This window comes from Coffea arabica, chromosome 1e (assembly GCF_036785885.1).
Source record: "Coffea arabica cultivar ET-39 chromosome 1e, Coffea Arabica ET-39 HiFi, whole genome shotgun sequence".
Classification (NCBI taxonomy): Eukaryota; Viridiplantae; Streptophyta; class Magnoliopsida; order Gentianales; family Rubiaceae; genus Coffea; species Coffea arabica.
The window spans coordinates 7,709,412-7,726,077 of NC_092311.1; the positions used below are offsets into that span (position 1 = coordinate 7,709,412).

The following is a 16,666-nucleotide window of genomic DNA, read 5'->3' on the forward strand; positions in this document are numbered from 1 at the left end:
CTCAATGAACGTTTTGTGATTGTTGGCAGCTATGTTGCGTAATTAACATTAGATTATTGCTTTTTACAAAAAAAATAAATGACAATAAAAAAGTTGTCACTGCCAACAAGTTTCACTAATGACACCAGAAAGTCGTCACTTTTTATGGATGGAAAACAATGACAACAAAAGTCGTCACTGAACGGAAGCATAATGTGACAACTCCAAGGGTTGACTATGACAAGAATTTAGCCAGCTTAGTGACAATAAAAGTCGTCACACAATGTACAACAATGAATGACGACAAGAGTCATCACAAAAGCGAAATCGTTTGTGACGACTTTCAACAGTCGTCACATGGACCCCCTTTTGTGACATAGAACTAGTGACAGCTCTGTGACAGCAGTAAAAGTCGTCACTGACTTTTTTTGTGACGACTTCTGAAGTTTTAGTGACGACTTTCGCCTGTCACAGAAACGCAATTTTCTTGTAGTGATTTTCCTTTCAAAATTAATTAATTTATTTTTATATCATTTTCATTATTAATTTAGTAAATTATTCTTTCTTACTTTTCATTAAAAAATAGTATGATGGTTATTATTATCATTTTTAAATTATAATGCTTTTTCCTATTAAATTATTTGGTCTAAACAAATTGTTACTAGCTTTGAGTTATCTTTTGAACTTTTTTAGGTGGAGAAAATATTAAAGAAGGGTGTTAATGTCATTTTCGGTTGGAGCAAGAGTGCTTGTCTTTACTTTTAAGAGCTGCCACTTCATGCTAACTACTTCCTAAATACAATGGTCATCATGATTGCACACATTCCAGCTCCTGTTCTTAATAAAATATGTTTTTTCACATTAATTAAACACAATTCTTTTACATATCAATGCATTTTCCCACAATTCTTCTTTTTTGTCACTTTTTTTTTCAGTCAAAATGCTTCCATCCATCCATTCTCTATCATATGATTTCACTATTTTGATCATTCTTTAACAAATACTCTATTAGAAATCTGTTCAATGTAATATAAATACTTGCTAATTTGAACACACCATATTCACCATATATATCCAATATAAATCAAAATTATTTCCCCAATAAACAATCCTCTTTTCAAACCTTCAAAATATTTTCCTAATATTTAATCTAGAAAAACAAACACACACGTATACCTCTAAACCCATTCTTAACATAATCACACATAATCCTGGGCACTATAATTTATGCAAAACAGTGCAGGTCGAATATTCCTGGAATCTTGATGTTTAAAATGCAGATCTAAGAAGATTTTTTTATGTTTTGGGCAATGCCAGAAACAGATTAGGCGTCTCTAGAATTTCAAACTATGTTACTCACAAAGACAGATGAGTAATCAACCAGAAAAGCTTTGGGTTCAATTAGTACTAAATTTTATCACGAATGTCGGCACCTAACAGGTGGAGGTTTGATTATCTTCCATGTTATTGATCTAGCTATGCAGTCCGCTTAGCAGCCATATTGTGACAAGTGTGCTCCTGGAAGTGTTCGCATAAAATATTTTATCCTAAATTGACCCTCTTGTAACCCAATCTCTGTAATGCTGCAAGTGTAATTTGTGTTCATGTAGCAATTAGTGATAGACAAGGCCCCAAACGAGTGAAAAAATTGAGCACTAAAATTTTCTTTGGCTTCCTTTCTTGTAGGGGAAACACGGGGAAGAGATGTACACTAGGAAGGTTTTGGAGTTGTTGCCTAGAAGAGCACTTGTTCCTACGATGCTGCACAAGGAACCATTGGCACCAGAACCATTGTTAGTATAAAATGGCCTAGAAATTTTGTAGAGGGGGATAAATTGATACACCATAATGCACTTGAGCTGTTGCTAAAATGAACTTTGTCCGGATTATTGAGCAAACCATCAAGAGACAAGTGTTAGAAGGTGATTTGCTACGATTGTGAATAGAATGTTGGTATGTTATTTTACAGTAGAACATTTTTCTTTTCCCCTTTCCACGTTCCCTTCTTGTTGTTCCTGACAATAAAAGGCACCAATACAAGGTATTTCAATTTATAGACTCATATTAACAGGTTAATTTTGAGCTTATAGGCAAAAAGAAGGGAAAATTGAGGAAGAAATTAAATGACTGTAACAAGTCAATAATATTACATATAGTTCAGTACTTCAGTCTACATTAATCCAAGATGTCATCATTTTCTTAAATCTTCTTCTCTCTTCTTTTTAACTTTCGGTTTTTCCATCCATTAGCTTTTTGCTTCTTCTATGGAAAACCTGTGGTGATGAATCGTCTAAAAATGTCATTACAACTGCAATGGTTGATTATTGGTGCAAATCCATTCAAGAGAACACAAGTTTAGGTGAAGTGCGTGCACTTATGAAAGCATATCGCACAGCTTGCCACTGTGATGATGATAATGCAAATCTATATCTATATGTATTGCAGAAGGGTTTTTAGCAGAGACCCTTTCAATGACTTCCAAACTTCTCATTCTTTTTTCTAGATTTTTGTATTTATTTTAATACATAAAAAGTAGTGGGTTATAACTTATAACCAACCCTATCACCAATCAAATTTAAAATTTAAAACATTCACACTATCTACTTCATAAACCGTTTATAGTTTGTTATTTATACTTTAAATCCTTTTTACTCCTTAATTAAAGACAAATACTCATTCGTATGCTATTTTAATATAATGTTACATTTTTATAATTGAGAAATATTTGTCACCACACTAACCCTATAACCACCCCTACAAATGAGTTTTGCAAATTACAATCACGTTTCAAAAAAATCACAAATGTGCAACTAAATAAATGTAAAGTTGAGGGGGTAAAGTGCAGCTAAATGTAAAGTTAAGGAGTTTATTGTATTTAACCCTAAAAAAATCTCAAGAATGTAACAAGTAGTGGGTTATAGATTTTTGTATTTATTTTAATACATAAAAAGTAGTGGGTTACAACCAACCCTATCACCAGTCAAATTTAAAATTTAAAACTTTCACATAATCTACTTCATAAATCATTTATAGTTTGTTATTTATGCTTTAAAACCTTTTTACTCCTTAATTAAAAACAAATGCTCATTATTCTATTTTAATACAATTTTAATTCGCAAGCATACAACATGATCAAGAAACAGCAGAACCAATTAGGATTAGATTTTAACCCAAAAAAAATTAGACCTAGATGGCATTGGCACGTTGCCGTAACTTGCGATGCCAATTAGGACTATTTAGTGCTTTCTTTTTTTTTTTGCAAGGAGTTAGGACACTGTAAAGCTTATTTAGACAAACTTTGCATCATCGGTGATTTGAGTATCAAGTTATTGAATATACTACAAATCCTATAATATCAGTCTGGTACAAAAAAATAATATTTTACTAGCATGTGGTATTTACGTACGAAATTTCAGAGGTAAATCAAATGCTTTTACTTATACTCTATACAATTTGAATAGTTTTTTAGCGAATATAATTATACTATGCAGGACCATCACTTTGTACAATTGGAGCTAGCAAATTGTTTATCATCACAATTTAGATTTTGCTCGATACCTGCGCAGTTGGTGAGTTCCATCAGTAACACTACATCAAACTTTTAATGTTGTTTCATACTCTTATCAACATGTATTTCAAAAAATTATAGGTTTGAAAATGATACATGTGCTCGAAAGTTAGTTACGTGGTTGAGGTCAAGCAATTTTACAATATCACAAGCATTATTGATAGCAAATTCAAAGAGAATATGAATATCCGAATGTACAATCATGCATACGGTAAACTTACTCTATTTAATTTAATTACTACATAAATTTTTTAAATTTATAATCATAACCTATATCTTCTTTCATTCTTACTAGGTTAAATATTTTCGATACTTGCTTACATTCAGAGCATTAACATAGAAAACATGTTCTATGAGCTATGCAAAAATTGTGGATAACTATGTGAAGGTCGTTTTTAAAAAACAACGTGTATGCATTGTAATGACGTGGTCGATACTGTTGTTAGGTAATTAATTTCATGTACCTTTAATTTCAACAAATTTTTTTGTATTGTATATAACATTTTATTTGTCAAACAGGTACAATATTAACATACAAATCAAAGATTCCAGTGGTAACACACATCTTAATCTACAGGACAGACATGCACGATTCATATTTGATTGTAATGCTTCTTATCTCAGAGAATTACAAAGAAATGTAGAATTTCTTGATATATGTTTATTTTTTATAATGCTATTTATAAACTATGTAAAAAAAAAATACACTAACTTTGAATTTCGCACGTACTTAATTCTTAGGACAATGGTAATAGATTGTTCAACCAACGAATCAATTCATGCAAAGATCGTGCATTTTCATTTGTAGTACGCATTTCACAAAATTCAACAGAATTAATTAAATCACCAATTTTGGCTTTCGTACTAAAAGTTGATTGGTGTGAAGAGTGTTCGCACCTTCGTGCAATATTATCAAATCGAATGCATAATATTTGTAAGTATTTTATTTTAACAACATTTAATTACATTCATTTTTATCATATATCATTCATTTTCTAATATAAATTTCTATTATTTTTCAGGATCTATCTTCCAAAAAATGGTAATTTTTTAATAATATACACATTCTATCATATTTCAAACTATTATTAGACAGATATTATATTTTAATTATGTTGGTATAAATTTTTAACCTTTTTTAATTCACCCTTTTATTTTCATTTTTTAATAATGTCAGCACCGTGTGTAGCACGGTATTCACACTAGTTAGCTAAGTATAATGTCTAGCAGTGTCTTCAACAAAATCATGCTATTTGTTTGAAGTGAAATGGATGGAATTCTTCGAGAACTACTAAAATAACCCCATTTTGGGGGAAAGAAGGAGACCTTATTGGACCTGATGAGTTCTAGACTATGGAAAAACTATAACCACTTGGTGAAATCATATCTTGGAAATTCTCTACATGTTTTGAACCAAATGACAGACACAAAAAATGATATCCTTCACATTGCGAAGGCTAAGATATTCATCTATATTTAAGGAAATATGTAAAGTTATACACTTAGTTGAACTACGATTGCCTTTTTACTTTGCATTCAGTATCAATTTTTTGGTATGATATGTCGTAAGGTGAGATTTTGCGCGTCTGCGAGTAATATTTCGTCATATGGTTGGTTTTCTTGAGTTTTACGAATATGACTCAGAGAAAGAAATAGAAGAATGCGAGCAAAATTCATAGAGGTGTTTGTTTGGATTGTGTTTTATTTGGAATATTTTTACTGTAGCACTTTTTGTGATGTGATGTGTGTGAGATAAAAAGGTAATTGGGAAGATAAAAATGTGTATTGGAAATTGTAATGATGATGTAAGCAGATAAAATTGAAGAAATAAAACACAATCCAAACAAACTTAAGTTGCCTGAGGGTCAGAAGAAATCACACCTAAAAATTGCGGAATTATTCCTCGGGACTAGTCTCACATGATATTGTGAATCAGAAAGTTGATCATGCATATATTTCTCTTATACAGTGAGTTCCATCATGTTTCATAGTGGATATATACATTATATTGTTCATTAGTTGCTTGCTTCCCTCAAAAAGTAAAGACGTTAGATAATCCACTTAATTAGAATAAGTTCTATAAATCACTTTATTAGAGGAGCCCTTGTCATGTAAATTAACTCTTATTCTTGTGAGGACCCATAATTTTATTATTTCAAAATATTGTTAAATTGGTCATTTTAAAAATATTTCGTACTCGAGTTACCCCAAAAAAAAAAAATAAATAAAATACTAAAGTACATAAATTTCTCGAAAATAAATTTTACCGATTAGTTCTTTACGCGTATATTATTTTAATGCCCAAATTTATTCAAGATGAATTGCTTATCGTGATTTTTATTATTATTATTATTATTATTATTATTATATATATATATATATACTTGAATTATCATATTTTAGAGTTTTAGAATCGAATAAGTTGAATTTCCAAGTTCAAACGAGAAAACCCTTAAGTTTGACCTTTATACGCGCGCGTGCCGAAAAGGCCCCGACAGACACATTAATTTGATTAATTGGAGATTTTAAGAACATGATATTAGACTACTAGTAATGTACTATTAATGTACTAGGGAAATTACCTCAGAGGTTTAGTGCACAAAAGTTGCAAACGGACGCAAAAATTGGACACGCGTAGACCCTAAACGGACCTAGCATGAGTTGACACTTAGACTTAACCATTAAGTCATCAATTCTCTCCACTTTCATTGCAATATCTGATGGCACTCTCTCTCCTCTCTTCACTCTCTCTGTTTGGCCGAAAATAGGAAGAAAAAGGGCAGAAAAATCTAGCCAAAATCCTTACAAAATTACTTCAATCCACTTCCAAATTTCATCATCCATTGGAGGGCTTTGATCCTAGCTTGGAAGAGGGGGCTGTTCATCGGTTTTCTTGGAGGAATTTCTGTCAAAATTTCTGCCCTAAAGCTGTCCAACTAAGTGCTTGAGGTAACTCACTCACCCACACTTCAATCTTGCAAAATTATAGCTCAAATGGAGCAAAGGTAGCATGGGTTTGCAACCTATGGCAGAATTTTGGTTGATTGGTTGATTAATTATTTGATTGCAATTTCATGATATGTTGGACGGCTTGAGGATGCTTATTGGTGGCTGATTTGATGAATTAACATGTTTTGGTTGCTGATATTGTGCTATGTTACATGTATATAGAATGATTGATGAAATGAAGTTGGAAGAAAGTTAGAAATTTGGAGAAGGTACTGTCTGAAATTTCTGACTTGCTGCCGACTTTCTTGTTTTCTGCTGCCCTGTAATTTCGAAAATTTTCTGGTGCAAATTGAGCTTCCAAATTGGTGTAGATATGTTGTGCTATGTGTATTGTGGTTGTCTACCAAAAATCAACCGAAATGGTTGGTTAAATTTTGAGTTACAAGTAAAGAAGCAAAACTGGAACAAGCTCTAGAATTTTCTGACCAGCAACATTTGTGTAGCTATAACGTTTTGCTCATTGATCGAAATGGAGTGCCATTTGTGGTGTTTGAAAGTAGACTCTTAGAGCTTTAAAATGGTACCAAGCTCATTTTCTAGTTCGTCCCGAGTGATTCGTGGCGAGTTTTGAAAGTCGGCTGCCTGTTTATTACTGTTCATCCGAGACTGTCCAGAAAATCCATTTTGTTGCTTGATTTTGAACCGCTTATGTCTGGATTTTGGAAATGATTTCTTCTACACAAATATAACCTTGTAAACCTAGTTTCTAAAGCCACCAGTCATTTTCAATTTCACAGAGAATCGAGTGAGATACGGCCTAATTAGCGAAGTGCATTAAATCTGGAAAATTTCTGGAAAGGCCAACAGTCCAGGAATTTTAGCGAACTTCAACTTTTTATATCTTGAGCTAGGAACATCGGAATCGAGTTCCTTTTTTTTTATTTGAAACCTGGATTGGAAATTTACATTCAGGTGAAATTTCAAAGGCTGGTTTTGATTCTATGATTTTGGCAAAAATTCCAAAGTTATTGGAAAAACTTGGACTGTTTTGACCTATCTTCAATGCATAGTAAACTTTCTTGGAGAAATTGACTTGTTTCTGATTTGATTCTTGGAAAGTGACCTTCTGTAAAGTTGTTATGCTTCGAATGAAGTTTTTGACGGTGTAAAATTTTCCATTTTTAGACTTTCCGAACTTCCAGACTGATTTTTTTCCAAGAATGACTCGAAAAGTGAAAATTTCCAATTTGGACCTAAATGTTCTTTTAAGGGCCTAGGTTACATTTTTACAACTCTTAGAGCATTTCAAACCTATTTTCATGGTGAACTTAAGTTCACCTATCACTTGAGACCTCATTTGAAAGTCGGTTCCTTATGAACTGAAATACTTTGCAAACTGGAATATTGGAGTCAAAATTGACTGTTTCTTTTCTTTACACGAATATTGTATGGCCTGGAATTTGATATACAATGCATTATTGCATACCTTCAGGATCTCAAGAGGACTTCGAGGGAACTCCCGGCGAAGCGTCTTAGAGCTAATTTCTCAAACTTTGACTTTTGATACTTGGTGAGTATCAAGTGCATGTGAAGTATTTAAATGAAATGATTCTTGTACTTGCTAGTTAATGAGGCTAGGGCGTACTTTATCGCCCTTGTCCTCTTTTTCATGAAATTGCTTGCTTGATAAGTGATACGTTTTACATGTGAATGCAAATGAAAATGTTTTTCGTGAGCATTGAGCAGCAGAATGTATCATGCCCTTTTAGGGTAGGAGGTACCGCTCCCGAGGTACCGCTCCTCCCGTCTCAATGCTATGACCAGATCTTGTCGATTGGAGCTTCATCTCATCGACCTAAAAGTGAATAGGGGGACGCCCCAACCCATTGGCTAGCCTTGTAACTCGAGCCGGCAAGGGCTTGGTCGAGAAACTTGGTGAACCTTGGGAAGTGTTATAGCTTGATCCAAATAAGGGATCTTTCTAGGCATACTTGTTAAGTGATACCACCTACATGCTTGTTTGGTTACGGATCCAAGAGGGTGTCATGGTGGCTGGAGGTAGTAAGTGGAGTTCTACATGGATAACTGTGAAAGTTGACGGAGGGTCAACTACCTGAGCTTGGATCGCGTGTGGATTAGCTCCTGAGAGCTCCCGTATTTATTGTGATTAAATTCCCTAATTGCTTAATGTTTCGCAGTTACTTGTTACTCGAGTTATTGCTTTATATTGTGTCTTTACTAGCATGCTTGCATGTTTTTCCCTTGGTCTCACTGAGCGTTAGCTCACCCCAATTTGTTTTCCTTAACAGGTTTGGAAGTGGAAGTTCTGAGGTTTAATTAGTGACCCCCAAAATATTTTTTTTCCCACAGGGCTCGAGGCCAAAGAAAGCGTTTGTATTGAGTGATTAGTGCCTGAAGGGATATCTCATATATAATTTGAATTCGATTGACTTGATAAGTATTTGATGTAATTATATGAGAACTAAGGACTTTTGTCTTATTCGGGGAATGATACCCTTACTTGAGATTTGTAATGTATCTTATCTCGTTCTAAGTTTGAAAAATGTTATTTCGTTTATTCTTGAGGTTGTACCCTATGTTATTGGATGTGAGTGATGTATTTTATTTGAGAACTGTAGTGAGTCCCGGCGAGAGCTAGGCAGGCGGTCCGCCGAGCCCTTTGGTTCGCCTTAGGGGGAGGTGGGGCTGTCACAATTCTAAACAAACTTGAGATAGTCAAATTGCACAAGTAGCCAATATATGGTCCCCAAAAGGATCAGAATTTCATAGGCTGCCTAACTGTGTTGGGCTCTTGAAATTTCCTAGTTAGGGCCATGTCTGCCTCGTTGTATGATGATGGGTATTCTCTTCCCGCAAACTTTTGTGTTGAGAAGCATTTATCTTAGTTCTTGAGTTTCTACTAAGACAGGGCAGCTCAAACTGTAAAGATATCCAGAGGACTTAAGATTTTGATTTATTTTAACGTATAGAGAACAAAAATAACTTTCAGATTCAGTTAAATCTGGATTCTACCCTCTTTGGTTATATTAGGACTGTTGATATAGTTGGAGCAACTTTTTGTGTTCATTTTGCACTCATATTCTGATGAAAGAGGAAAAATTTTATTTAAAACAAGTCCTTGGAATTTTGATACATGAATTAATGATATTGAGTAATTGTGAATGTTATTTGTTAATATTTTATCTTAATTTTGGCTAGATATTACGCTAATTGATGGGTTTTGTTTATATTTGGTATTTTGTATTGTTTATAGGATTTTGGAGTAGAAAATGACATTTCAAGTTAAAATTTCCAGAAGACTATTTGCTTCAAAGCATGTCCATACCAGAGATTTGTGACGGCCCCACTTCCCCCTAGGGCGTAACCCAAGGTTCGGCGGGTCGTCTGCCCAGCTCTCGCCGGGACTCAGTCATTCACTACAGTCCTCAATTAAAATCGGAATAAATCACAAGAATAAATAGGGTAGCGATCCAAACTTAAAGCGAAACTTATATACATTGCCATCCCAAAAGGGAGTATAAAGATCGAATATACAAAGGTTCTCAATCCTTCATACGTCCAGCCCATGCCAAGCACTAGGGGGAGAACCATTACAAAAAAAACAAAAAAAAACAAAAGAACTAGACTAAGCTAGTCTATGCTCTCATCCTACTCGCCGTCCCCTGTTAAGGAAAACAAAACTAAAGGGGTGAGCTAAAAGCTCAGTGAGGTTCCGAACACATAGTCAGATAGTCAATTCAATACGTTAAACATGGAGTATCAATATCCAAGAAATTTTTACAATGGAAAGCGATAGTAATACATTCATTAAAAGGATACGGGCTCACATGGAGCTATTCGTTCGTTCGTTCGTTCCCCTGACATTTCCCCTTATTCCTCCAATTATTTGAAATTTCCTTTTTGAGAAGGAAAACCCTCGTGCCTGCGTTCGTTCATTCATCCCCATTCGGACGTTGGCCGGACTCCACCCATCTGGACGTGGCCGGACTACAAGGTAATACTCGAGTATACCAAATTCACCCAGGGTCACCATATCGCCCGACCGAGTCCGCTTCTAGCTCGAGTCGATCGGTAACGAAGGTTAGGGCCCAATTCAGCCAAAAGGCTTACATCATGCGTAACTGATGTTTCAATCGTTAAATCATTGAAAATTTCACGTTTCATTTAAGTCGAGCGCGATAAAGTACATGCTCGCCTAGAAAATTCGTTTTGGAAATCCTTGAAAACACTTAACACATCATCAAACGACAACAACAAGTCATGAAGTCATGGAGAATATAACAAACAAGAAACACTCACCTATGTACGCAAAACAACGGGTAAAATATCCTTCCGGATATTATCCTCAGTCACCGAGAAAACCTAAATTAAACGAGAAAGAATATTACAGATCATCTAGCACAACAATTAGGTGCAATCAAAGAAACTCGACAATTATTGAGTAGAACGTACAAAAAGGACTTTAAAGTGAAACGAGGACATTTGGACCCGTGGACAAAAATAACTAGGGTTTCATAGGCCAAACGTAAGTATACCACTTCAAATAGAAACTTAGTCCTCGAGCGAAAATTTGGGCAGCATGCCCTTTGTATTTTCCTATTTTCCAGCCATTTATGGCTTCATCTTTTTACTCAATCAAACCCAAGGTTATCCATAACACAATTTCATTTCAATAGCCATTCCATAGGCTCAAAACAATACAAGAACAAAAATTAAGCTAATATCGAGTGCGGAAATGAAATTTACAAAAGACAGTTTTGACGAGTTCTTGCGGAATGGGCACATCCGAGGCTACGCTTATCAGATTGAGGTGCAATTTATACCCTTTTGAAGCTAAGAGACAGGGCTCCAATGTTCATGAGATCACTTAGTCCAATTTCCAGTGTAACCTAATCAAATTCCCAATTCACATAACCTAATTCCAACTAATCGGCTATTTAACCGTACTGCATTCAAATGGCCATATCTCAGTCTACCAAGGTCCGTTTAAGGTGTTCTTGGTGGCGTTGAAAAGCTAATACAGAGTACTAAAACTTTCATGTTTTGGAAAATGGCTAAATTCGTACGGATTATGGTGAATAAACACAGCCAAATAGACTGAACTGTCTACGTGGAACACTGGAATACAACCTAGGGCAGTGAGGGTATTTCGGACTTTTCACAGGATACGTTGCTCCGATTGAGCTAAAATTTTGTAAGAAACTATAAAATACCATTCTCTACAACTTTTATGTTTTATGCCAAGCCTAATTCGGTCTCTAACCACACGAACTGGAACCGGACAGAACAGGGCGAAATTTTTCCAGAAATCTGGAATTTTTTATTCCAATAATAACTTTCTTCATTTCTTGCTTCACTTGCTACCAAAACCCCCTATACAATCTTGGATACAACATATATTAATCATACATCAAGTTTGGCAGCAATTCATCAAACCCTAAGTCATGTATCCGCAACAGAAAACAACACCCAAGCCATGATAACAACCATTATTCACCACAAATTTGAGATGCTAAGCTAATATAAACAAGATTAAGAGTAAAAATTGGGGATATCACCATCTTTACCTTGCTTAGTGTCTACTAAGGGCAACCCTAGCTTTCCCCTTCAAAAAAAATCACCAACACCTCACTAAATCAACACTCAAAGGTAACTTTAATCGGTTTACTTTCTTTGTTTCCTCACTTTGTAGCTCAAATTCAAGATGAAGGAAGATGGGTTTTGCTCTCTCTTTTCCCCTCTCTTGTTCGGCCAACCAGCAGAAATAATGAAGAAGAAAGAGCAAAATTTGCAAGATAAGAAGGTAAGAAAACTAAGTTTAGTCAAAGCCACAAGTTGCCGACACTTGGCAACTCCACAACCATCCAAATTTTCTCTTTCTTTCCTTGCATTTTTAGCCCTAAATTTCGGTCAAAGCCAGCTGGAAATAAGGAGATATTTTGCTTAAATATTAATGAGCTCATGTGGTAAGAAAGTGGTGGTCCAGTGGTGCATTCAATCGGTAGTGCGCGGTACACGTCAGTTCGCACCGTTTTTCCTCAAATCACACGTACTAGGGTTTTTACTTTCTATTCACTAACCTTATGTCATTGCTCCTAATCACACATCATTTCTCACCTAAAAGTCACTTTTAATCACCAAATTTGAGATTTGCTCCGTACCGAAAAATCATCCGGCGAAAAATCGCGAAAACCCTAGTTTGCTCCAATCCTGAAAACGTAGAGTGAAACCCTACTTTCTAGGTTCATTTGCACTTATTGGGAAATGATTGGGTAGTAGGGCTATAATAAATGAATAATTTCCAAATAAAAGGGCATTTTTGAGAAAAATATAAGAAATTTGCGAGTCCTCACAAGATTGAGAAGTTGAAGATTGGAGATGGGACCCAGAAATTATCTCTAAAGTTTGAAAGAGTAGGGAACTTGTTTAGTTAGCATTTATTTTGGAATAAGTTAGTTTCAGATAAGCTTTTGGAAGTTGATTAGGATAGGAAATAAAGGAAAAGTCAATTTACAGTTGGAGGAAAAAAAGAAAGACAAGATTTGATCAATCACTCAGGATAGGAAGACGTGGAGGACGTTTTCTTTATATTCTCTTTCGTGACTTGAGCTTGACTGAAAGGAGGAAGGAATGTGACCAGTAGTTGTATTTTTCTTTTCATACTTTTGGAATAACACTAGATTGGCTTCCTTTCCTACTTTCAAATAACACTTAGTTAGGGTTTCTTTCTAGTTTACAAGCTTATCAATACAAGACTTGTAGGAAGAATTTCGTGGGGATTTTTGGCTGTGTTTTCTTCATAGAGTGAAACTAAATTTATGTCTAGTTGAAAAGTAATTATTTCATGATCAATTGTGAGATCTTTTAATTTTTCTATGCTTAATTATATATATTCATGAGTATTAAGTTATTTCCTGTATTTCACTGCTTACTATCATTTGGGTTTAGTTGAATAATTTGACCATGTATTCAATTGTCTAAATGATTCAATGCCAATTAAGACATCAAGTTCATAATACTTGATAGTTTAATATTAGTAGCACATAACACAATTTCATTACTTCACAAGTAGTCTAGTTTTTACTGTGAGAATAATTAATTTAGTTTAAATGAACTTGCATGTATGGTTGTTAACTAGAATTCGGTCTCTAATATAAAAGGCCGTGAATAGATTAAATTCTATGAGCATCTCTAGGATTATCTACTTTGCAAGAAAAATAGTTAATGGACGTCTCTTGACTACCAAGAAATTGAGGAGATATTAGTAGTTCGACGGTTATTGAATTGCTATAACCAATCTATTTGCGAATATATGAGTTATTTCTGGCATCATTGATCAATTAAGTGAACCGTTGCCAAGTCTTTTACATAGGTGATCACTATACAAAGTTAGGTGGTTATCAAATAACACATTCTAATGTTTTCAGGTGGTTCTTCACTTTTGGGGCACCAGGGGAGGTGTACTGCCAGTTGTTTCTCTTTTATTTTTGCGAGATTTGTGTCTATAAAGGGATATTAGGTTATTTTAGTTTGGCATGTAAATGATCTTATACTTTCAAATTATTCATACACAGGAGCTAAACATGTGTGTGGTTGGTCTTATACATTGCATCTATTAAGCTGAGTAACAAGAAAGATTTGGTAAATGATACATTTGCTTATAAAAATACCTGAAGAATGTTACGCGAAGACAGAAATGGAAACATGCACGCATATGGTCAGTAATGAAGAGCTCTGTTATCAACAGAATGGCATTGTTATATGGTACTGGCATCTATTTTCAAACTGAATGGCATAATCACTTGGGGCATTTTACAGGAGAACTGTTTCTCCATTTGTTTTTAGTTTAATATCATCTAGAAACTTTGAAACTGAAAGGTGAGGTCAAGTATGATGTTTTTATATACAGGACATAAAGTTATAGGAATGGATGTTTTGTGTACTTCAATATCAGGGTTTTGATAGGATACTCTCAACGTTTCTTTTGTTCTTTTGTCACTGATATTTCGTTTTTTCTTAACTTCCCTTTTTGCTTGGAATAAAATGCTGAGGATTCAAAGAAAATGGGGTTTACATGATGCTTTAGCTTCTTTTATATTGTATATTGTATATTCAAAGAAGTGTTATGTTGCTTCTTTATGTTGCACACTGTGTTATGTTGACTGAAGTATCTTTCTGAGCGCGTGCTTTTTAGATCGTGTCACATTTTACTTAAACTGCTGTTTTTTTTATTGGATCTGCTGATAGCGGTTCTTGTCTGTTTTGCAGAATTCTAAGCTATCCTTCAAGGAGTTATTTAGAAAGGTTTATGGATGGAAATTTATGAATTGTCTTGAGCTTTGGACTGGTGCAATCTGTGCATATAGCTCAGAAGCTGATCTTAAGCCCCTTGCTTACCCACTTACTCAGATTATAACTGCAACGGCTCGTTTAGTTCCTGCAGCTCAGTATTTTCCTCTCAGATTGTGGTGTATAAAAATGCTAAATAGAATTGCTGCTTCAACTGGAACCTTTATTCCGGTTTCCTTCTTGCTATTAGAAATGCTAGAGATAAAAGAATTGCACAGACCACCTACTGGAGGAGTTGGTGAAGCTGTTGATTTCCGTACTATGCTGAGGGTAAATTTAGATTGCTTGTCTTTCCTTGTAAATTTAGATTGCTTGTCTTTGCTTCTATTTCAAGTGCAAATTGGACATAACAATTTTGATATTCTGGTATACTGGAATTGTTTGTGACAGGTAAAAAAGTTAGCCTTGAAAACGAGGGCATTTCAAGAGATGTGTGTTTTTTCTGTAATTGAAGAACTCACTGAGCATTTAGCACAATGGAGCTATTCTGCAGCCTTTTTTGAGCTATCTTTTGTTCCCACTGTTCCGTTACGTGAGTTCTGCAAATCTACAAAAGTTGAGAGGTTCCGTCGAGAAATGAGGCAACTTATTCGTCAGGTACAGTTCTGTCAGAGTGGGAATTTTCTTTCTTCTGTTCCAGAGGGTATCAATTTTCAGTTATCATGCCAGTGTTTCACTTCTTATTTTGACATGCAAAGAGCCTATTCCAGGGGAAGCTAATGTTCATGCTGTTTACTATGCAGATTGAAGGCAACTGTGAGTTTACTAATAAGAAGCGTATGTCAGTTGCAATTCTTCCCAATGATCCGGGAGCCGCATCTTTGCTCGAGGTTTTGATGTTTATCTTTGATTTTGATGATGAAAAGAACAATTGATTTCTGTTAGTTGTGCATATATGCTCTTTTTAATCATTCATCAGATGAGATTATAAAGAATTGCGAAAATTAAGCAAAGTCATATCAATTAAGCGTAAAACACACAACGTGCAAAGCTCAATTTTTATATGTGATTGATTTGAAGTTATGGCAACTGCAACACAAACATAGTAAACCTTTAATCCACTGAGACCGCATACCTGTTCATTTACTCCATCGCATATTGCTTTCTAGAAGAATGATCATCACTCCTTAAGAGAACAATTTTCTACCACATCACCACCCATATATTTTTGCTTGGAAACCACTGCTTCCTACATGTTACAGCATATGATGGAATGCTTGCTACAATAACAAAACCTGTTTATTGATCAAACTGCAAATTTTTGGATTGTGACTATTTATCTCGAAGTAGACATGTCAAAATAATTAAGTTAGTTAAGAACCCCGATGGTACTTAGGATACGTTATTTTACTAAAACAAAGTCAACGCTGAGTCTAATACCTAGAATGACTCACTATTAGCACAGTTGTACCATGATTCTCTCTTGTTCTTGAGTGGAAAGGTATCAGCTGTCGTCCAATTGACAAAGGCCTTGCAAAGATCTGGCCGGAACCTTTGAATGAGGACGTAGGAATTCTTGCATCTGCAATTGCAGCACCAAATCTGTTAACTGTTTCACCCAAATAAATGATTGACATTGCAATCACATGCTTCGTTTATGTAATCCAAATGATCATTCTCACCTCTGGAACTAAAGTATCAGTAAGTCCAGTTTTCTTCAAGCAAGTCTTGTATCTTGATAGCTCTCTAGTACCAGCTACCATGCTCCCCTCTAATTCTTCTCCATCCATACTACTTTCCACAAGCCTGGCACAAGCCACTCTGTTTTCAGCATGCTACAAGGAGAAAAGGTTCAGTATT

At 34.9% G+C, this 16,666-nt stretch overlaps 2 protein-coding genes and 1 pseudogene across 3 annotated transcripts in view; 2 read left to right on the forward strand and 1 right to left on the reverse strand.

The window, feature by feature from the left end:
• The window catches only part of LOC140008496 (uncharacterized), a 47,150-nt gene that overhangs the window by 27,985 nt on the left and 2,499 nt on the right, over window positions 1–16,666 (reverse strand). For both annotated transcript variants that reach the window (XM_072053052.1, XM_072053054.1), the window contains 2 exons: window positions 16,489–16,641; window positions 15,942–16,388 (listed from right to left, as the gene is read on the reverse strand). In XM_072053052.1, the coding sequence (XP_071909153.1) occupies window positions 16,311–16,388; window positions 16,489–16,641 (231 nt within the window). In that variant the 3' untranslated portion in view covers window positions 15,942–16,310. The remainder of the gene's footprint in view (window positions 1–15,941; window positions 16,389–16,488; window positions 16,642–16,666) is intronic.
• On the forward strand, window positions 159–14,025 carry LOC140015934 (nucleolar complex-associated protein 2-like; annotated as a pseudogene).
• Window positions 14,214–15,823, forward strand: LOC140015937 (nucleolar complex-associated protein 2-like). The gene is made up of 4 exons (XM_072068771.1): window positions 14,214–14,234; window positions 14,786–15,136; window positions 15,257–15,463; window positions 15,610–15,823. Exons 1-4 carry the CDS (start codon window positions 14,214–14,216, stop codon window positions 15,739–15,741), a joined length of 711 nt encoding a protein of 236 aa, XP_071924872.1. The 3' UTR covers window positions 15,742–15,823.